The sequence below is a fragment of the Orbicella faveolata genome, unplaced genomic scaffold (genome assembly GCF_042242905.1).
Source record: "Orbicella faveolata isolate gen_17 unplaced genomic scaffold, um_ofav_v1 contig_35, whole genome shotgun sequence".
Classification (NCBI taxonomy): Eukaryota; Metazoa; Cnidaria; class Anthozoa; order Scleractinia; family Merulinidae; genus Orbicella; species Orbicella faveolata.
The window spans coordinates 17,075,210-17,097,408 of NW_028301564.1; the positions used below are offsets into that span (position 1 = coordinate 17,075,210).

Sequence of the window (22,199 nt, forward strand, 5' to 3'; positions counted from 1 at the left end):
TTGTAATGTCAAAAAAAAAAAAACATTAAGAAATTCCCTGACGTTTTTGGTCAGAATGAAAAAAAATTCAAAACTTCGCCACATGGGCAATTTGATGGAAAAGACGTGTGCTTTTGGATGTTAGCAAAATGTTCAACAGCAAAGATGCCGGCGAAGTCGCTTATTGTTGTGTACAAGGGAACCGTATTGGCTGCTGAAACAAAGAGTTATTACGTTTCATTGCCTGGAAATATGAATAATAAAAACAGCGATTGTAAACTCGTGTCCTCGTTCCCTAAAAATATATATCTCCCGGAGAAAAACGCACTAGGTGTGAATCTTCGCTTTTAATTGAAACTGCGAAAGAAAAATCGCCTAATTACGTGGTACTGTAAAAAGAAAGTTACCTAGCAATTGAACTATTTTAGCTTCAAATCGGATTTCTTCGGTGGTATTTTGAAAGCAAGCTGATGGCGGAGCAAAATTTTTTCCTTTACTCTTTAAAAACATAAACCACAAAACAGTGCGCCTTTAAAAGATCTTCAACCTTACTTACCTTATTGAGTTTTCTCAAATCTTTATCTAATCAGTAGCACATTCGTCAATTTGAGCTTGCTCGAGCTTAAACCATTTTAACATCTCTATCCGCGAACACAAAATGAACAAGCTGACAGAATTTAAAATATTACAAACCTGGTCACAAACACATGATTTTTAGTGTTTTGTTGCATTTCCTATGCATAATTTACATCATAATGACTATTCAAGCGTCACGACGCGATATCATACATATTCGTGAACCAAAATAATATAATTTCTGTCTTTAGGAAACGATTTTGCTCTCATTGTTTGAAGACATCCATATAAAAGCCTCAAAAACGTCTCTACAGACCACCTGCTGCCAGATAAAATCTTGAATTGAATAGAGGTTTATTCGAGATAGTTGCCAGACTGACTTTTGTTTTACAATGTAAATTAGCCATGTGGTGTGTGCTTAAGAGGCAAAAATTTCTATTTTTCAAAATGGCATTTGAGAGCAACTTTTACTCGGTTACGTGAAGTAATTCTGACATCGCTAGTTGCTCAGGATATTTTGCAAAGTGTTAAAAGAATTCGTTCAAGTTGATTCTTTTATAATGTTATGAATATAAATGATCTTCGCTGTGTTTTTGCAATTTGAGCAATTGCTTTTAGCGTGAAACAAATGCAAAAAATTGTTTAAATTGCTAACACACTGCGAAAATAATTTCATTCATTTCATATTTTAACCTCAGTACATATACATATTCATTTCAGTCGCAATGTTGTAAAGAAAAATATCTGTGAAATTCTGACAGTAAAAATAAGTGTTCTAGAACATACTCATTTCTTGGTCGTTTTTAATAGTTTATAATTTAACTAAAGTAGCAGATAAAAAATGAGGAAGTAAGGTTTCTTAAAACCTTTGTTTTAATTTCGCAACGCGTTCCGCACTTCAAGTGACTTCAATTCTGATCGAATTCAAGAACTTGTACGGAAAATTTGAGCCGAAAATAGGTATGTAAATTATTAAAAACTCTGCCTGGTTTTATTTCCCGTCGTTGCACCTTTTCTGTCATCGCGATTCGGTCGCGATTTGAGAAGTTGAAGAATATTTGTACTGTAGTGTGTAAAGCAAACGAGAGTGGCAAGTTCAAATTGTAATCTCTCGTTGAAAATACATTGATTTAGTTTCAAAGAGAAAAAAAAAAGCCATTAATATTTTGACTCACCAACTTGAAGAGGTGTGTAATCCGTGTTCGCGGAATTAGCCAATACTGAATTGAGATCCCGAATTTTCGCTTTTCAAATTCATATTCCATACGAAAATGAATTTGAAAAGCGATAAGATTAATACCTTGTTGACCTTCTTGCTCTGTAAAGCTGATCAATTTTAGTCCCCTCCGATCTCCAATGATTATACAATAATTCATGATAATTGTTCCACACGTTCGTCTGCACTGATCACGTGGTACAATTCTGCCGGACAACTATCATGTCACGCGCCCTCACGAGACTAATATTAGGCCCTGTCCACGCTACGCGGGAAAAAAATTTGAAAACTAACCAATCACCGGTCATTTTGGACCTTTGTTTGAGGAAAACTCGGTCAGGGAAATCACATGATTATCGTGACGTCATCGTTTTCGAAAAGTTCCATTTTCAAAATGTTTTCCGTCCACTCTAAAACGAAAAGCCGGCGTTTTCAAATTCCTCCGGTTTGGACTTAAGAGAGCGTTTTCGAAAAGCTCCGTTTTCGCGACGGATTAGTGTGGACGGTAGGTCTAACAGAGGAAATAAAGCTGAATTTTTAAATTTCTCTGGCGTAGTGTGGACAGGGTCTCGGCATCACGTGTGCTTTCATAAGTGGTATTTAACGAAGCTTAATTTTCTAATTAAATATGATATTCGTTCCAAAGATATCGGTCGATCTGCGGCAATCTTCAGACGAACATTCAGAATATTTGTATGCTGACCATAACAAACGAACATCTGCGGAAGTCCTCGGCATTACTTCTCCAAACCCTCCGGTGTCTTCGGAAAATCTTCGCAAATGTTCGGGATCTCGAGTAATCTTGGGAAACTTAGAGATATTTTACCAATTTTGCTCTGTATCTTATAAGTGTAATAATTATAATGCTACTGTGTCAAATGTGTTTTTCATGAGACTGGCAAAGAATTCTTCACAGAGAATCTTACAAATTTTAGAAATTCCTTCTCACTTGAACTTACATTGTCTTTGATCAAGAGAGGATAAATGGTAAGAGTCAGTCCCCCTTCTAGTTTTAATTCTCAAAGTAATCCCTCTTAAGTTATCTTTAGACATGGTAGCCAATTCTCCCGGGGATAATGTTTCCCACGCGCGTTGCTTGGATGTTTTCGTGGCCTTTGAAGATGCATGTAAAGTCGCTTACGTTGTCCATGTGAAAAAAAATTTGCATCACAGAATTAGCTATTTCTCGACTATCGTGGGATTTCTAAAGGCCGGTGCAAGTGATCTCTCTCACACCTTATCTTCTCTTGCTCTGATACATACTTTTGAGGTTGCTGAAGAATCAACTTTTTTTTTCTACATTACAATTTAATCCAGTTTTCACTACGATTATGAATCAGTTTCAATAAAGGAGCTTAGCAAATTATCCTAAATGGAACTTTATGCTTACCGAAAACATAGACCTTTTGGACCAAATCCAGATTCTCGAGGTTCTTAGGTAAGTTTATCCTTAAAATTCATGTTCGTGCTAACTTGCTTTGTCGGTAGAATTACTTTTCCTTTGTCCAAACGCGAGTATAAGTTTAAGATATGCGCCTATAGTTTGACGAATTATTATCGAATCTTCCAATTCGGAATGCTAATAACTTAATAACTTCTTTCACATTGCCGACAAATTGATCGAGATTTGAAATGTTCATCGCTAAATTTAGCATGCAATAACTGCTTGACCATCTGTCAATAGTGATCATTCTCGAACTTTGTTTGAACTGCATTTGGAATTTTAACCCCAATTTCGACTTTTTTTCAAAAAAAGGCTTGCTTGCTTCCCTTGCCTCCCAAAGACCAACCCCTAACTTCCTCGCTCGTGGGAGGTGGGCAACAGCAGAGTAGGGGACTGCCTGTCAGGGTGAAGTACAGTGGGACGTAGGTCCCGGGACCGCTACGGTAGCTGTGAAGGCCTGGCAGGAGCCCTGAACAAACTGGCTAATAGGGGCTCTGCAAGTCTGCAGAGGGCTAGTCACCCCCTCAGACTAATGGGCGACTACAGAAACCGACACAGGAAATTTACAGTGCAAGACGACTGGTCACTAGAAAGAGGGAGGCGGCACAAGATCGTTCGCGCTGGAGACAGTCTGTGAAGGCCTTATGCGTCCGATGGCGCGATGAGGACTGATGACGATGCTTCTCTTAAGCGATATAAAGGTATGTCTTTTCCTTGCAAAGAAAGCTCTTTGTTACACGCTTCAGTTCAGCCGGTGACTTCCGAGCAGGATTGAAGTATGTTTTCTCCTTGTTGACTACCATATATTTCTTGTATGTCAATTCTGAGAATTTGGCATTACATCGAGACAACATCCCGCAGTTGATGGTTTTCTTTATTCTCATGACCCGTTTGCTTAACAGAGCATTAATATTCAAAAAGGAATTATCCTTTGATCACTCGTGGAAATTAATCAAAGGATATGGAACGTATTTTTAGAATGTACACTTTATATATTGTAGCGGTAATTCTCCCGAGGCACAAGGTTCAAACATGATCTCCTGATTAAGCTGTGAATTTCCACATGTTTAACAGACACTTCTCACAACGTGCCATGGCAACTGTGTTAAGAATTCAAAGGGGACGTTTCCGAACTCTTCCGTTGCTTGTATTCAAGCTTTAACTGTTAATCGAATTTCAAAAACCAAACAAAAATTGGCTTCCTTCTTGAAACATTCAACGCAAGAAAAGGCACCGAAGACAAAAAAATTCTTTATCTCCATCTTAATTACGCATTTTAGACAAAGACGACGTCAGAAGAAAACTAACGTTGGTTTACCCCATTTGGATCACCTGCATCACCCATTATTATCAGTGATAATAGATACAGTTGAGATGAAAAAAACGTAATTAAAGACGTTCCATTCTAAATACACCTGAAGCAACTTTTATGGCTGGAGCAATGATTATTCAGAAAAATTTTATTGTCTCGATTTTTCTCCTTATTTGTTTCCTCTACAGACAAACTTTTGAATCATGAATCTAAATGAGAAGAGAAGTTTACTGACTGTTTACTGACAAAATAGGACACGAATTGTAATTCTAACGTCACTCTTGAGAAGCCTTTAGTTGAACACATTAATTCAAATTTTGCGAAAGACTCTTAATTTATTGTAGATGGATATTTTTGTGTCTACCGGAAAGGAAATTGAAAAATAAACTTAGGATTTTAACTAAAAACGTTTAGGGTTGTTACGTACCTGAGATACCAAAAACAGAAGGTCTTCTTTTCTCTCAAAGGCGCTAGGAACAACGCAATTCAAGCTGAAATGATTGCCCTGCGACACAGAAAGGACCAATGTGAATGTTTGAGATTATACTCATTGTATTGAATACGAAAATGTCAACAGAAATGCAATATGTACTTCACATAACGAAAAAACAAAGTTGCAACCTTCCGGTTAATATGGAAAAAGAATCAGATAAATATCATATCTGAGGGTAAATTCATTAAAGAAATTAAAAACTTTTCACCAATGGCCCTATGTGGACTCCGAAAGACCAACAAAGGAAGAAAAATAAAAGTACCATACTGAGTTGGTTTAGTGTACTCAAAACGAGGATGATGATTAAATTCGTAAGGCTTTCTTAATTAATTGGGAAATCAACACTGGTGAAAGTTACTATTTTGAAACATTTGTTACTCCTGTGAAATATGGAAACACTATGAAGTGAGAAGGTTGGACGCCATGAATGGAGCAATCAAATGCAACTGTTGTATATCCGTCTTCGAAAGAACGCCCTCGCTAAATCCAAACGAAAGGGACGAGTCGAGGATTATTTCAAATTTTAATAAAAAATGTGGAAGTATTAAAATCATCTTGGAAATTTTACTCTCCCCTCAGGAAGTTCCGGTGTTACAAGTGTAAACAGGTTTTAAGAAGATTGAAATTTTACATATAACTTAGACGGCATTGAGGATTTGCTCTAACATAACAGTAATTACCTCTGCACTCACCACATTTCTTACTGTCGTCCACGGAAAATGCTTCGTAGAAGGACTTCATCAAAGGTCTTCAAAAGTATTGGACAACATAAGACGGGTTTTATACCGTGGGAATTCCCGACAAGAGCGCTTAAGTTATAACCCTCTTGTACATGTAATATCGCCTACACGAATATACAAAAACAAAATATTCGATCGTTTCTCCGTTATTTTCCTGAATAAAGTAATTTAAGTTTTCACAGATCATTTGCGGCTGAGGATTTAGATCCGCCCGAAAAGAACCTTGTCCGTGCAAACAATGCAAACCGGAATATTATTTATGTTGTTTTAACTTTTCTTTTTGTTTGATGCAGTAATGACCCGACTATACGCGAGTCTTTCAAATGGTTGACAGCCCTACATAATGGGTGTCGGGTTTTTTTATTAGTATAAAAGCTCCATAAAACGTCCTCCAAAAAATAATCTACATTACAAAGGAGAACCTCTAGATTGAGTGCTTTTCAACGCATTACGTTTTGACTATTCTTATATTGTAATCAGTTTTGTCAAGCAGATCTCTTCATGCACGTCACACGAACTGGTAAAAAACGTACGATTCTAAACATAAACACCAATGTGTTATTAAAATAATATACAGTTAAGTAATTAAGCCGATATAATTTGCAAAAACATCTCGGGATGTCCTCAGGATTCAGATTGGCTTTGAAGATAAAATTTCACTGCTTGCTGGAGAGGTCGTTTGCATTTCAACACCTGCGGGTGTCGGAAAGATGCAAATGGTATTTATGTCTCTAACGCTCGCCCGCGCCCAAACAAATAGAGATAAATCTAGTCTCCTTTTTTAGTCTCTTTACTTTCTTTCTTTTACACTTACACACATTTATTTATAAAACTCTGTTACGCCGCATAATATCCAAAAGACCAGTCCCTTCGTTTTAGTGCTGTCTTTGAAAACCGTGAACACAAGAATTATCGATATGGCGGGTATTGCTGTCAATCTGATGCAAGAGTCAGTCTTTGTAGATGAGGTTGCATTGATAAATTAAAAAGGTTCAATTGCGGCTCTTTTTATCAGTGTTTGAAAACGAGGCTATGGCAATTGTTAACGTCGCCAAACAAAAGGTCTAATGAGCAAAACAAAAGCTGTGCACGTGCGTTATAAATCTTTGTACACTTCTTTTCCGTTCTCTGCAAAACAAGAACGTGAAATGACCAAGTTCTGTGAAGTCTGAGTACCAAGAAAGACGACGGCTAATATTTCGTATTTCCATTTCCATATTTAGCCTGGGCGTTTTTAGAGGCATTGGCGTACTGAAAAGATTTAGACTGTCAAGAATTTCGCTGGTAAAATATAAATTCATTTTTCACTTGGCGTCGTGTCGCCGTCGCTTAAGCTTCCTATTAGGGAGCTTAGGCAATGACGACGGCGACCCCGAGAACAACGCCCAGTAAAAAATGAATTTATATTTTACCTTCGAATTTCGCAACTCTCCAGACCTGTTCAGTGCCCCTATTGGTCTCAGAACTTGCTCAAGCTAAATATGGAACGTCAGCGTTCAATTCCAAATGAAAATGCGAAAAATTAGCCGCCGTCGTTCGCGTTCTCCAAAATACGCAGAGGTTAGTCATTTCACGTTGTTAGGGACCTTACGCATATAAGACGGCGAAGACGAGGACGACGCCTAATAAAAATTTTCTATTTTACTTTGAAATTTCGCATTTATTTGGAACTTTTCAGTGTGTCTGTCGGTATTAAAACTTGCCCCTGCTGAATATGCTACGAATGCGTTCAGTTCCAAATAGAAATACGAAAAATTTGCCGTTGTGGTTCACGTTCTCCAGACAACGCAGAATTTGGTCATTTCACGTTTCTGTTTTGCAGAGGAAGGCAAAGAAATGTACCTAGAATTATAATGCACGTGCACAGCCATTGTTTTGCTCATTAGACCTTTTGTTTGGTGACGTTCTCGTTGCCGTTGCCGTCGTGTTCTGCGTAAGGTCCCTGTTGTTTTGCGGAGGACGACAAAGAAATGTACAAAGATTTATAACGCACGTGCATAGCTATTGTTTTGCTCATTAAACCTTTTGTTTGGTGTCGCTCTCGTCGCCGTCGCCGTCGTGGTTTGCTAAAACTCCCTATTAATAAAATGAGAGCACAATTCATTTTCACATGTTAATTTTTGCACCAGAATAATGGGAAACAAAAAGAACTCGGAATTGGCCTGCACAGTGGTCGCAATGCAATTCAGGCCTCCACTGAAAGAGCTATTTCCCTTCTAAAGTAGTTCACAGTTTGCCCCTAGCCTCCGAGTAAAAACGAGACTGCAGACCACTCAGCTAAAATGTGTTTCACCTGGACTTTCATTTCATGCAAGTCAAACTCATTTTCATAAGAGTTTCGCAAAAGCACTCGTTTTAAAACGGAGGTAAAAGCACCTCTTGACAGCAACCACAGCATTAAAACCTTTTTGATTGACTTTCGTACCGTTTGATCTGCACGCAACATATAATGTGGCAAGAAATAATTAAACCAAACATTTAACAATTCTAGAGATCACAGTTTTCTGGTTCGCACTGTAAAATAACCCTCGAGCTTGGGCTGGCATATAAAATTTAATCTAAAGATATGCTCATGTCTTCATTTCCTCTCTGTCCAAAATGCTCCTTGTGAACAAAACATAACTAACAATGTAATTTCCCTTTCGTTTCTGCCTCAAACTATAATTATAACTCTGTTTAACGAACAGATTCCATGTTGCCGTGCATTTGGTCAGTAACAGATCACAGATGATGACAACATATGGTAAGAACAAACAAGGTGGCACAATGGCCATTAGCCGTGTGTCACTGATGTTCTTACCACATTTTGACATCTTCTGTGATCTATTACTGAACAGCCGCACGGCAACATGGAGTCTACTTGTTTTATGTACCAAAGAAACAAAACTATTCTTAATAACGTCATCTATGCATCTGCCCTCCAGTAGATCATCAGTAACAACCAATCAACATGCGAAAATAATTCAACAACTTAAATAAAGAACTATAGATTCACAGTCTGTTGTCAGGTGCTTTAACTTATCCGCATAACTGAATCTTCAAACCGCAACGCGTGCTTTGCTTCTAGGGATCACACAACTTGTTTCCATAAAACAAAATATATATCATGAGCTACAACTTAGAGGAGTCAGATAGCAGCTCTTGTAAGGTCTCACATAAATGGACAATAGAACAAACAACAGAAACAAAAGAAGGATTACAAGCTTACGAGAGCTGCTACACTTGTAACTTAAAGAATATCAGGACTAGAATGGACACACACAAAAAAGACCTTTCCAGCATTCCACTTCACCATTCACTGGTGGGCATTTTCATAAAGTTTTTGAATTTTTGTCCACCCTGACCTAAACTCAGTGCCACTGCTCACTGAAATGCAGAAAGGTCTGTTATCATGACGGCCAAGTTTGAGGGCACTGGCATTTAACAGAAAAATGTTATGGCGGTTTAATTGTCACAAAAAATAAAAAGATTGCGTTGCAAGAGGTTACTTGAGAGCGAGATCCTCGTAACCGTGCGCTTGTCTATTAATGTATTTTCCAACAATTCAACAATATCAAACGTTGAGGGAATCAAACAAGGCTACCTCAGCCTTGCTATTTCCATTTCTAGTATTTTTTTAATTAATTAAATTCTATTTTCCAAGAAGATAAAAACTGGTTATGTGATCCCAAGCTCTATAGGGCCTATAATACACTGCATTATTAACAATTCATGAGTGACCTCAGATAAAGAATTGAAAATGGTAAACACGGTTTAGCACCAGCTTAAATATGGAATTATGCGTAAGAAAGATACATTATTGATGTCGTAAGGGAACAAGTGATCATTTTGGTAACCCTTGTTAACCTTTTAATTGAAAGGCATCAGCAGCACTGAAACTCGCTTTGCAATACTTATACATAATCAGGAAGAAAAGATCATGACAATTGCCAAGTAATCACCAAAGAGAATTATGGTTACTTTGATTGTCAAACACATCCTCCCAACAAGGACTATAAGAAATGTATCGATACCAGTGAGGAGTATTTGTATGTTAACACCAGGGCTTGAAAAGTCAAGTTAGATCATATGTACTAAAGGCATCCATGGTCAAATGTTGATCAATACCGTTGATCAACATCTCGATCAACTCTCGATTGACAACTCAATCAATACACGGTCAAAAATAGATTGACAGTAGACACTCCATCGACACTTCAATTGATACCCGGTCATCACTAGATTGACACTCAATGAACATCTCAATCAATACCCAGTCAACACTACATCGACACTTGCTCAACATCTTGATTGACACTTGAGCAACACTTGATCGACAGTCGTCCATAGCTGACTGACTCATATGTATCAATCAACACTCTATGTGTGTGTCATTAGTCAACTCTCAACCGACTGTCAACCAAGATGTCGACTGAGTGTTGACTGAGTATAGCTGGAGATGTTGATCAAGTTTTGGTCCAGATGTGAATCGTAGGTATTGACTGACACTTGACCGCAGATGCCTTTAATACATGTACATGTGATCTGTCAAGTTACCCCAGAGGGAACAAATAAATAATAACTATAGCTATTGTACAGACAGAATATGACAGACTAGAGGAACTCCTATGTTTACATGACAATAATTATTTTCCAGTCCTTCCACTCATTCAAGTGTTTGAGCACTGGACTATGAGACTGGCAAAACATGTCGCACTTTTCAATAATCCATATCATTTGCAAAATTATGACGCCAAGAAATGCAATTTGACAATACACGTATTTAAAAAAAACACACTTAAGTCTCATAAGGAATGTTAACGGTTTAACCAACAGAACTGGAACTGAAACAATTGAGGCACAGTCAACTACCATTCATATTGGTTTGCCTGAGAATATGCTTGAAGTTTAAACTGCCACTGTTGCTGTCATCTGATGATCTGCTGTTTGTTTCAGTGTTAGAAAGTGCCGGGAATGTAGGGCCACTGGAAGAGCTTGCTGGTGTTTTGTTATTTTCTCCAGCCAATTCCTTGGCCAGATCTTGGAATTTCTTCACAAAGTCCACACTGTTCTCATCCATTATTGCATGCAATGCTGTCTCCGGCTAAAACAAACATAGAAAAATAATATTGATAAGAGTACAGTTGGATCACCATTACCCATAACTTACATCTATTTGACTGAGAACTACACTGAAGCATAAGAGCTAGTGATTAGTGCAATGGACTCCAGATTGAGAGGTCCACGTTTGAGCCCTGGCAGGGTTATGGATCAATATACATTTCACGTGACATAATCAAACTCTAAAATCCAATACTAAAGAGCCATCAAAGTCTTTATCCTCATCAGGCATAAGAGGTGCTAATTTTATATCTGCTTACAACAGTTGTAAACAGATATAAAATTATGCCAACCAGCTCAAAAGTTGCCTTTGAGCTCATTGACATACTTCATTTGGAAACCAGCCCATTTTGAAATGCAGTGTTGTGGTGGTGTGCGACATAAAGTTGCAAATCATGTTTGTAAAAAAAATATATTTAACTCATGACTTTTAGCCATTTGAGAGGTAAACGTACCAGGAAGAGTGTTTATGTAAATGTATGTTGGCTCAGTACGGATAATCAGTCACCTAGATAACCAAAGTGTGTTCCAGAGTAGTGTGACCACAGACTGTTTTTTTTTTTTCTGCGATTTTTTTTTTGTTAATGCTCACAAACACTCTTACAAATAGCAAATTAACACTCAATCATTTTCTGCAATTTTCACATGGTAATTAATATCCAATTAATAACCTAGATACATTATGTCTATATCACACCAAATAGCTATTATACCTCTACATTACAGACAACTCAATTGGTCTCTTAGAAACCACAATTTAATATAGTTATCTGTTCCTAGATATAATATAAACACCTCCATAATACAGACACTTGGCTATGGCCTTTCAGACCTTTCACGGTGGGCATTAAAGGGGTTCCACTATACTTCACAAATTTGAACATACATGTACATGTACGTATAGGTAATCATATGAATGCGAGTGCAATTGGGGATTTACACTAAGAGGGATATTTGAAAATCCTCTCAAAATTAGATGAGACTTTAAGCGGGTGAAATTTGAAAGAACTTTCAAATATCGTGTAAATCCTTAGTTACTCATTGAAGCTTTCAAACGATTACTAATTTAATGCATGACGGAGAAAATTAGGAACAAGCACACGTTAATTTTCACTGCAGTGGAAATTAAAAATTAATGATAAATTGGCCTGCTCTCAGCCAATCACAATGAAGTAATTTTCTCAGTCATATAATAAATATGGTAACAGCACTTACATCTAGAAGATGATGAGAGCTTAGAAGGTTATCCTGAGATGGCTCCTTGAAAACACTCTCTCCAGCTGACTCCTAGGAATAGCAAATTAACACAAATTCAAGTACACGTAACAGTTTGTAACAAACTCCCTGTTTTAGAAGACAACTCTGGACTTGTCTCCAAAGAGACAAAACGTCTGACAGAAGAATAAAGGAGTTTTTGGCCACATAGTTGGTGTTCTCACATAACAATGTGGGTAACAATAAAGGTTCCCTTAAAGCTATGAAATATTTCCTACGATTAAGGTGACAACGGGAGACTACGGAGAGAAGTTCAGATGTCTGGAAGAGTTTTCAAGAGGTTTACATATCTATAGAAATGAATAGAGATTTCATGGAAAATTCTTCCACCAAACAAGTCTGCTAACAAAAGGTCTTTCATAGTGTGATATTAATTGTTTTATAGCAAAACAATTTAAATAAAGAAACACTACCATTTTATCGCTATACACTCCTGAAACTAGATGTATGATGCTAAAATACGCTGCAGTTATAATTCATATTAAATATATAACCTCATACAGTCATGGGTCATAGTAATAATAGAACCAAATGATACTTTCAGTTCAATGAAATATGTGCAGAAGGAATCCTCCAGAAGTTTGAGTAACAAGTGGACAAAAACTTTGTACTGAGATTATTTACATTGTATTGCAAACTTCTGTGTGATTATTCTAAATATCTTCTAAAAACATCATTTCTAACAACACCAAATGTCAAATTTGAACTTGGTATGAAACACTTGAAAGAAATGAAATTTTACCAGTGATGGCTCAATTTCTCTGAACTTTGAAATTTATTTTCTCGAGCTCCCATGGGAAGTTGTTTTCGGTGTTATTAGAGGTAACTATTTATATCTTTAGCTCTAGGAAAATGTAAAAAGGACTGCAAAATACCTGAAATTATTCTGGTACCAGGTTTTTCTCCACTAAAAACTGAAATTGCTCGATTTCCTATTGAATTTTGTCTTAACACTTGCACCATTATCTTACCTCCAAACTCACTAGCCTTTCATCCTTCTTGGGAGAAGTGGTTAACTTGTCTGTTACAAAGACAGAAAACAAGCAGTCATCAGCATATACTGTCATTACTGAAACAAAATCAGATTTTAAGTGCTGCTTTGCTCCCTTGAAACAGTACAGTGTGTTCGTTTTTTTCCTTATCTGCAAGTTATACTGGTATAGGGTTTCATTTTTTCCAAGTGCACTGGTTCTTGACAAATTTCAAAGTTTGTCCTGTTTGGTTGGAGCTACTATCTTGGACAACACTGGCTGAGAAAATCACATATCTTGTGTTTGCAAGAAACATAAAACTAATCTCTTTCTTTGCTTTCAAAAGGGCAAATATATTTTTTCAACCCTCTTTCCCTGTCCATTGTAGTTTCAAAGAGCTGCCAATTCTCTCCAGTCCAATATGCTGAATATGGAAGGCATTTTGACTAAGAATGGACAAACCGAACAGAGTAAAAGAATTGGAAGCTGAATGCTTCAGATCTTACCAAGAAGGCTGCCGATAGAGAAGTTTGAAGACTGCAACAAACAATCAAACAAACATAAGTGAGGAGTGTACTAATTAAATAAATAAATAAATAAATAAATAAATTACAATATTTAGAAAGGAAACCACATCAAACTTAATTAGCTGGTTTTCATGCAGGTCCTCTATCCTGGTGGAATTGGAATTTGGAACATTTGTTTTTGTGGAGGGAGGAAAGTGGGAACCTGGAGAAAAACCCTCAGAGCAAGGCGAGACCAACAACAAACTCAACCCACATTATGGCAACAGGTCATAATCGAGTCTGGGCCACTTGGTGGGAGGCAAGAGCTCTCACCACCGTGCTATCCCAGCTGCCAATCCCCTAATTAATTTTCAATTAAAATTTAGTGGAAGAAGTGCATGCATCAACAAGCAAATCAACCAGTCAAATAAAAACAATCCATCCTCTCGATGGACACCAATCAAGCCATCCTTATTCTAGGGACTGGTAAAGGAGATCATGATCACCTTAGGCATCCGCACAACATTTACACAGCACAACTTCATTTTTACAGCAATTTTTGTCTCACAGATTCAATTGTAGCTTCTTAGATAGCAGTGTGCAAAGAAAGTCCTGTCCAATAGTTCAAGGCCACTGGAAATACCAGTTGGGCATGTGGATTCTGTACATCACTTGCCAGATCAACAAGTGAAGTTCTTGGAAATTTAAATTACAGAAGTATTGTGAGGGAAAGTCCAAGCTTGAAAATTTGTTTTCTTTGCACCCTGGACAGTACATGTATGTGTGCCTGACAAGTACATAGACACATGTTCTGGTAAATGATTTGAGTGTAGTGAGAATATTCAAATGTTAAAGTCAAAATCGCAGCTAAGACCCTAGATTCAGACAAACTCCCACAAAAAATCCAATCATGGTGTGATAAAAGTTTCAAATTCATTGGCAAGTTATATTGGCAATTGATGATTAACTGCATGTACCTCTCCATTGAACCACTGTGACTGAAAGGAGGACGGTAGTACGCTATCTGCATTTGGGGACAACATCAAAGATGGTACAGCCAAGCTTTCTTTACCAATGAGAGCCTCTTGTTGACTCTGTGAATCTACAATGCTACTAATAGGTCCTGCGCTACTGAAAAACACATCGCCTGTTGTTGAAACTGGAGACTGTACTGTTGAACCAGTGGAATTAAGAATGTTCTCCAATGTCGGACTGGCCATGCTTGCTGGCCCAACACCAGCTACGCCAGAATTAAGTTCCTCAATATGCACGTCAGAAGCAGTTAAAGCAGTGTTTGAACCAATTCTCTGAACAGTCTGTGCTACTAATTCTAAGTTTGAAGTTTTTATGCTGGGAAGAGATGCTAGAAAACCGGAACTGGAATCTTCACTTATTCCTGCAATAGATGGGGATGTCCCATTCTCATCCAGTGCTGTTCCAAGTGCAAGACCAATTATCGAATCTACAGAGTTTGATGTGGTCACAGCGCTGTCCACTAATGATTTTGTGTTGCCAACAAAATGGTCCATAACAGCAAGAAGGTCTGTGCCTTCAAACCCTGACATTTCTAGACCTAAGGCAGAAGAGTTTGCATTTGCAAAACCACTTTCATCCACTGCACGTGGTGATGGAGAATCAACAAGGCTTGGGACAACAGCCAGTTCTGAAGTAATTGATGTTTCTGCAACAAATAACACCACATGTGGTTAGGAAAAACATTTTTGTGTTCTGTTTACATTCAGTGGGAAGTGCGGTGCCCTCATGGTTAGTGCGCTAGTCTCTGGGTTGAGTGGTCCAGGTTCAAGGCCTAGCTGGGGACATTGCATTTTGTTCTTGGGCAAGACACTTTACTTTCGCAGTGCCTCTCTGCAACCAGGTGTACAAATGGGTAATGGCAAACTTATGCTGGGATAACCCTGCGATGGACTAGCATCCCATCCAGGGGGGGCTGGAAATAATTCCTAGTCACTTCATGATACAGAAACTGAGATAAGCTCCGGATTGATGGGCCCCCTTGGCACATATTCAGATTTTACCTACCTACATGTACCTTACATTCAGTAAATGTCACCATGCCTATGCAGGGTATACAAAGTGTTACAGGAAAGATGAAAAAGATTATTTTTCCCTCAAGGAGACCCAGCATGCAGAGAAAGTTGTGTCTTGTCAAGCTATTGGATTTTGCAGTCACATCAGTGGATTTTGTCCATTGCTCGCCCAACAGGGCAAGCAATAGAAATAAAGTAATAATAACCAACCTGGTGGTGTTTTAGGTGAAACAACTGTCTTAGATTGAGTTGTCCCTGTAGCTGTTGAGGTGGAAACACCAGATGCGAGGATGGTACCCACTGTTTGCCCTGGTTGTGGAATAAAAGAAACTGCTACAGCTCCAGGGGGAACAGAGCTTGGACTACCCACTGGTCGTGGTAAAAGAGTTCTATGTACATTTGGTCTCTGTTGTCTTTTACGAATTCTAGCAGTCGGACGAAGATCAGAAATAATAGTCTTGTTTGTTGATGTTTGTGTGGCTGGAGGAACCACAGAGGGAAGGATGAAGGGTAGTTTGTCACTTGTCTTAGTGACAGGACGTGAAGACTTAGATCCAGTTTTCTCTTTTGAGACACTGGATGAAACACCTCTCTCTTTGGTCGCAGAGTGCAAACAGTTCTTAGTGAGTGATGCATCTGAAGATTTTGAAGTGGTCTTGGGCTCCTCGCTCCTTTCTTTTCCTTTCTTAAATTCTTCTGATGCAATATCTACAAGTTTTGTCAAACAAACAGCAGTTTGTGATGGTGCAAGGTTGTTCTCAATGTCATGCCATGTATACTCAAGTTTTAACTTTGGGGGCCTTCCAAGTTTGCAAAATATTTCTCCAAAAGTGATATTCCCACAAGTCCCTAAAGTCCAAAACGAGGGCTGATTCTTGTCATTACAAGATCCATTCTCATCTTGTTCAGCTGGCTCTGAAGTACAGCAAGACTCCATTGGTGTTTCAGTAGATCTTTGTGAAGAACCTTCCACATTCAAAGATTCTTCTGCTGATTTATCAGTTTGACCATGATTACTGGCACAACTGCTGCTTGGTGTGCCAGGCTCAAAGGATGCAGAATTGCACCCAGTCTTAGCCATCTCTTGGGGAGCATGTTGCAAGATTCCATTCAAACCACGCACATTGGCCCCTGAAGATTTCTCTTCTGCCAACGAGGAAGGTGAACATGCTTTTGCCATATCTTCCACTGGTATGATGTCTGAGGTAGCAGCATTTTCTAGAAAGCAAAGATCACTTGACAATGCTTTGCAAGCTGGAGAGCCAGCTTGCTTGTCTACAACATCAGGGCTGACATACAATTCCGAAGGAATAACGATACACATTTTCAATGGTTCTAAAGTCTTTCTGGACACAACTTGCCACTTCTTCATAAGAAAATGAAGCATCAAACTCAGTGGTTTCTTTGGTGGCACTGAAGTTCTCAACCTTGGGTTCTTTGACAATTTTTGAACAGCTGCCCAAGCCAAATGGTTATATGGCAAGAGCTCTACCACAAGTTTATTTGGCATAGCAAGGGACTGGGCGTCACCATACTCTTTGCCTTGTCCTGTTGATGTAAGCCGTTTAAGAGCACGACATTGAACAGGTGCTTTGATTTTGAAATTTCGTCCTTTGCTGCGAATAGAAATTGTTCCATGGCTAAGCAGCTCTTCAAGCTTTTTGCCATGTTTGTCGTTCCAGCCACATATTCTCTTGCGTAGTTCTCCATAACAAATCAAACCTTTCAACTCAATAATCATCTTCTTTTGGTTGTCATTCCCACTCAGTTGTTCGGCAGGTAGATACTTAGCAATTTTGTTTAAGGAGCGATAATAGAAATGTCGCACTTGATCTTTGTTTTTAATAAGAGCAGGAGGGTCTCCTCTTCTCTTGTGTTTTGTTGCAATGAAGTGGCAGATCTTATCAAAGTCCTTGCCATATTCATGCAAAGCTTCAAAGAAAGTGTCTTTTTCTGCTTTCCCCCAAGACTCCCATTGCCTCTTAACTTGCTTTTTTCTTCTGTTTGTCTGTGGCGGAGATGATGATGACACCACTGCTTCACTGCCAGTACTGTTCTCTGTAACAAGCAAAACAACAACTAGATTGAGAACCAAGTAAAATATATTCACCTTAAGCTAGGAGATGTGTGCAGGACCAAAATTTTGTGTCTAGAATATAAAAGCATTTTTCCTTGCTTTCAAGCTGTCAGTAACTGTATTTCTACAACAAAATGTCTCATATCTTCAAAATCTTATCCACTATTATTACTATAATTGTATAAATCTATAAATCTATAACAAAATTCTCAGTCATGATTGGCTCTCTGCACGCCTATTTATCACATCATCAGCGTGCATGCGAGTTATTATACAGTCAAACCTCCGGTTGCGACCACCTCTCTTAACCAACCAGTTTTCCAAAATACCAGATGTTTCTAAGTCAAATCACTATATTTGGAGCCTCTTGTAAGCAACCACCTCTTGTAAGCGACTGCAACCACTTTTAGGGCTAAAAGTTTGAAACTTTCCTTTCTTTTTAATCTCCCGTAAGCAACCACCTTGACAGATAATGGAGCAAAAGATGGATAATAAGGTGTTGTAACATTATCGTATTCCTGGCTAGTACAAGAAAATTCCTCAATGGGAAGAACCAGATTTTTTTCTTGAAATTGACTTTTACATGAATGAAACATCGTATCGGCATTGACGCATGAGTTAAGTCTCATCAGTTACCATATTCTAATGTGCAGTTCCAGAAAATAACCATACTCCCCCCACAGAAGGGATTGGAATTTCCTGGGGGGTGGGGGGTTCTATGAGACCAAAAAATTTTAAAAAATGTATGAAGCTTAACTGGAATTTCCAGAGGGGTGGGGAGGTGTTAGAGAAAATCCCTTCCATGGGGGAGGTATAGATATTTTCTGGAACTACAAAATGAGGAAAAATTTTGATCCATTATGGTTTAAGCTCTCATAAGCAATCACCTCCTGTAAGCGACCACCTAGGCTCAACATTTTGAGTGGTCGCTTAAGGGAGGTTTGACTGTAATCCTGCTGATAATTTCAAATTGGCCTCGCACTGTGTGCTTGTCCGATTTTGAAACTACTCAACCAGTTACTCCCTGAATTGTACTCCACTCGGTTCAATTACTATTACTATTATTGTATGTTATCTAGATCCCAGTAAAAACATTGACCACGTAGAAATAATAAATAGTATGAATATTGTCAAATTTTATTTACAATCTTCATGATAGCTAGTAAGGCAAAAACTCATATTTTTTGGGAAGTACCTGAAATATTTCATTGTTGTAATTTTCACTGGAAATCCAGAATTTCAAAGGAATGTTATTTAGAACGAATGAGAGTATATCTGGCTTAGTTATAGCCTGATTAAAGTGATACGTGTACCAAACCAACATCGACAATCAGTAAACAAGTGTGTATCAGCCTACAACTTTAACTGAATTTTTGCAGTTTTTAACACCAGTTCAAAACGAAAACGATGATAAAATGAAACAAGGAACTGCAAACTATAAGAAGCAAATTACTTTCAGTGATAGCCTAAAAATCGATGGGAACCGATTTCGCATACAGCTCAAAATGGCGGTCTGGTTTGCAGTTCTTGTGTCGTTTGTGCAAAACGTAAATTCTTATAAGAAGTAGCATACCTTGGTTTACAACTCCATTAGCTGCACAAATTGTTAATTTTGGTCTTTTACTAGGTCTTGTACTACTTCTTGTCGCAACACCGACTGAATTATTCGAGGTTTCAGATGCTACAGCAAAACTTGAGTCCTTTGTTAATGTTTCCGCATGGTCTTCGTGAAGTCGTTTCTTTGAAGCCTGTTTCTGCGACCGTGTTTCGTGCAAAATCTGCGAATCTTTGCCAGAAACCTCTTCTATCAAATCTAAACCTTTCTCGATGTCTTTCACTGCATTATCTTTAATGGATGGAGGCAGCCCATCGGCAGTCATCCTAGACGAAGAAGCAAACACAACAATGGCGATTATGGTAAACTCACAATTTCAAGTCGAACCCTCTTCCACATATTAATCGAAGTACTTCCTGTCACGAGAGATCAGCTCTTTAAAGCTCGAAATCTAGCTAAGAAAGGAAAGCTAAAAAGTGCCAATTGCCGTGTTTTGTGGATTAGAAAGGGGAAAATAAGCTTATGGCATTGCTGTCGTTTCAATTCACGGTCGCTTCTCGACGAAGCGAAAACGAGAGCACAGTCACAACAATAGTTCTTACCCCTTCCTTCTCCCATAATTTCGACAGCGAGTTTTCATGAGTCTTTCTAGTAATGCCAGCTGTCGTCAGTACAAAATAGAGCCTCATAACGGTGTTAAACCAACGAAAAAGTGCGAGTTTCGCTCGCTTACTTCGACACGATCGATAGTAACTGGGAAAGTAAGCGACAACAGGAGGGGCTAAGGTATGGAGAGATGCTGATAAGGCCACAAAATTATTGCCAAAAATTTTAAAACTATTTTTTCCCTTTTAATCAGGTGAGGAATTTTATAAGACTGTTTACAAATTAATTTTGATTTTGAGTTCAGTACAAAAACAAGATATTGTGGTAATTTACGAGAAATGACAATAAAGTTCATTTTCAAAAAGTTATGAGTGACTCAGAAAATGTAAAGTAAGCTTATTACTGTCATTCTTATTTCAGTGTTAAAATCGAAATAGTTGGCTTCAAATGTAACGATGGCTAAATAAAAAAATTGCAATTTTGGGTCTGTCATAAGCTATAATTCAGTAGGCAAGGTAAGGTAGAAATTCTGATTTTTCGACTGTCAACATTCTCTGGTCAAATGACCTTGGCTTGTTGAAATGAGGGCCAGTTTTTCACTTGGATTTCTCCAGGACCGAGCTCGCTATGAAAAATGCCCCGACAAATTACGTTATATTACAAAGAAATGATGAGAGATTAGCTGCTTCAAATTACTACCATCCGTGATGAAACTCAGAGAAGGGAGTAAAATAGGCAGAGCTCGAACAATGCAAATCACCTGAAGTTGATGGCTGTAGAAATTTACAAATCTGACACCAGCGTTAGGAGAAAATCTCGCCTTCACATATTACATACACGACAAGCACATAAAACAGTTCCTTACGTTTAAAATAGGAGGAAATAGAGCTAAATTCCTCGATCGCATTAAGGCTACCAGTAAAATATAGCAAGGAGATAATCACTACGGCTTACATATTCTATGACCAACACGTCCAGGCGGAATATCTCATTTGGCTCGTTCGATCGTCTCAGAATCGCTGCCTCAACAGACAACATAGGAGCGCTGTGAGTAGCCAAGGGTTTTTGATGCTGACCATACAAATTCCCAAGGAAGATTTCTTGCATTTACGATGTAAACAAATCCACAGGTTGTGAAATAAACGGCGTGAAGTTATTGATATTTGGTTTTGGCGCGAGCCTCTCACCGGTTCGTGGCGCGAACAAATGGTGGATTCGGATCACGTGACGCGTCATTGTTTCATACACTCGCAGGGACCTTTGGGTGATTTTAATGGCTGATAGCTTTTACACGATTCACACGCAAGAGTAATAAAATTAACGGCCTTCCTGGAGTTTTATTCGCCAGTATCTGAACAAATGAAGTATTTGCTCATATAAATATACCGAATTGTACTTGTGGTACAACTCTTACAGATCAGTTTGCTAGCATTGCGTGACTTAACTTACGTTACTCACAGGAATACCAACCTCGGTGCGGGATGATTTTGCCTAGAAAGAAACTGAAAAATACAGATATCTAAAGAAAAGGTTTTAATGTGTGTAGACTATTTGAACTGAAATCTATTCCCAACCACTGTATTTTGCACCATATTTTGCACCAGATTTGAACTATTTTCAAGGTGGCAGAAAACAAATCACAACTGTTTCATTTTTTAAGAAAACAAACAAACAAACAAACAAACAAACAACTAACCAACCACCTGAATTCTATATTTTTACCACTTGATTTTAACAGGAAACTCACTATGCTATCAGTGAAAAGTGAGTATGGTTCAACAGTGGGACTTAGCAAAACGTAACAGAAAAGTACAAGTCAATGGTAGAATTATATATGTATTTTACTGAGTAGAATACAAAGCTCTGCTGATAACTTGTATTTTAGTCCCAGCTTAAGTGTATTTAGTTTTCCCAACTGTGTTCAGAAGTTGTAAATTATAAATATCACTATAAATAAATAGATAAATAAATAAATAAATAAACAAATGATTAAAAGTAACTGAACAAAATTACGGTTATTTTCACCAAACTTGAATACAGGCCTGTACATAGGTGATCCAAAAACAACAGCTTTATGTAGAAGCCTTCTTTTAAAATTTGTCTTCAAAGTGGTTTTAAAACTTCATGAAGTCAGAGTTAGGACATTGATTTTAAAATAAGGTCAAGGATAGAAATAACTTTGAAAAAAAGCACTACTTATGCAACACCAATGTATTTTTCACAGAAAATTTCTTATTTCATAGTTTCAAATGAAATTCAAATTCAATGCAACAACTGTTAAAGGAGCTCAGTCATGGTATT

At 38.0% G+C, this 22,199-nt stretch overlaps 1 protein-coding gene across 2 annotated transcripts; it reads right to left on the minus strand.

Moving 5' to 3' along the window:
- Positions 1 to 6,534: 6,534 nt before the first annotated feature.
- LOC110042266 (uncharacterized) lies at positions 6,535 to 21,100 on the minus strand. 2 transcript variants are annotated; one of them, XM_089273127.1, is made up of 8 exons: positions 20,853 to 21,100; positions 19,311 to 19,618; positions 15,871 to 17,718; positions 14,590 to 15,293; positions 13,613 to 13,643; positions 13,107 to 13,156; positions 12,076 to 12,147; positions 6,535 to 10,843 (listed from the first exon to the last, which is right to left on the minus strand). In XM_089273127.1, coding segments are annotated over exons 1-8 (3,255 nt in total). In that variant the 5' UTR covers positions 20,855 to 21,100; the 3' UTR covers positions 6,535 to 10,603. The 2 variants fall into 2 exon arrangements, with proteins under 2 accessions (XP_089129253.1, XP_089129252.1); XM_089273126.1 differs by lacking the exon at positions 20,853 to 21,100 and adding an exon at positions 19,895 to 20,072.
- Positions 21,101 to 22,199: the final 1,099 nt, after the last annotated feature.

Coding starts and splice junctions, on each gene's coding strand:
- LOC110042266 (XM_089273126.1), bottom strand. CDS start 19,932: ATGAAAACTCGCTGTCGAAATTATGGGAGAAGGAAGGG. Junction 15,294..15,870: donor TTCACCTAAAACACCACCAG/GTTGGTTATTAT, acceptor TATTTGTTGCAG/AAACATCAATTACTTCAGAA. Junction 13,644..14,589: donor CACAGTGGTTCAATGGAGAG/GTACATGCAGTT, acceptor TGTTTGTTGCAG/TCTTCAAACTTCTCTATCGG.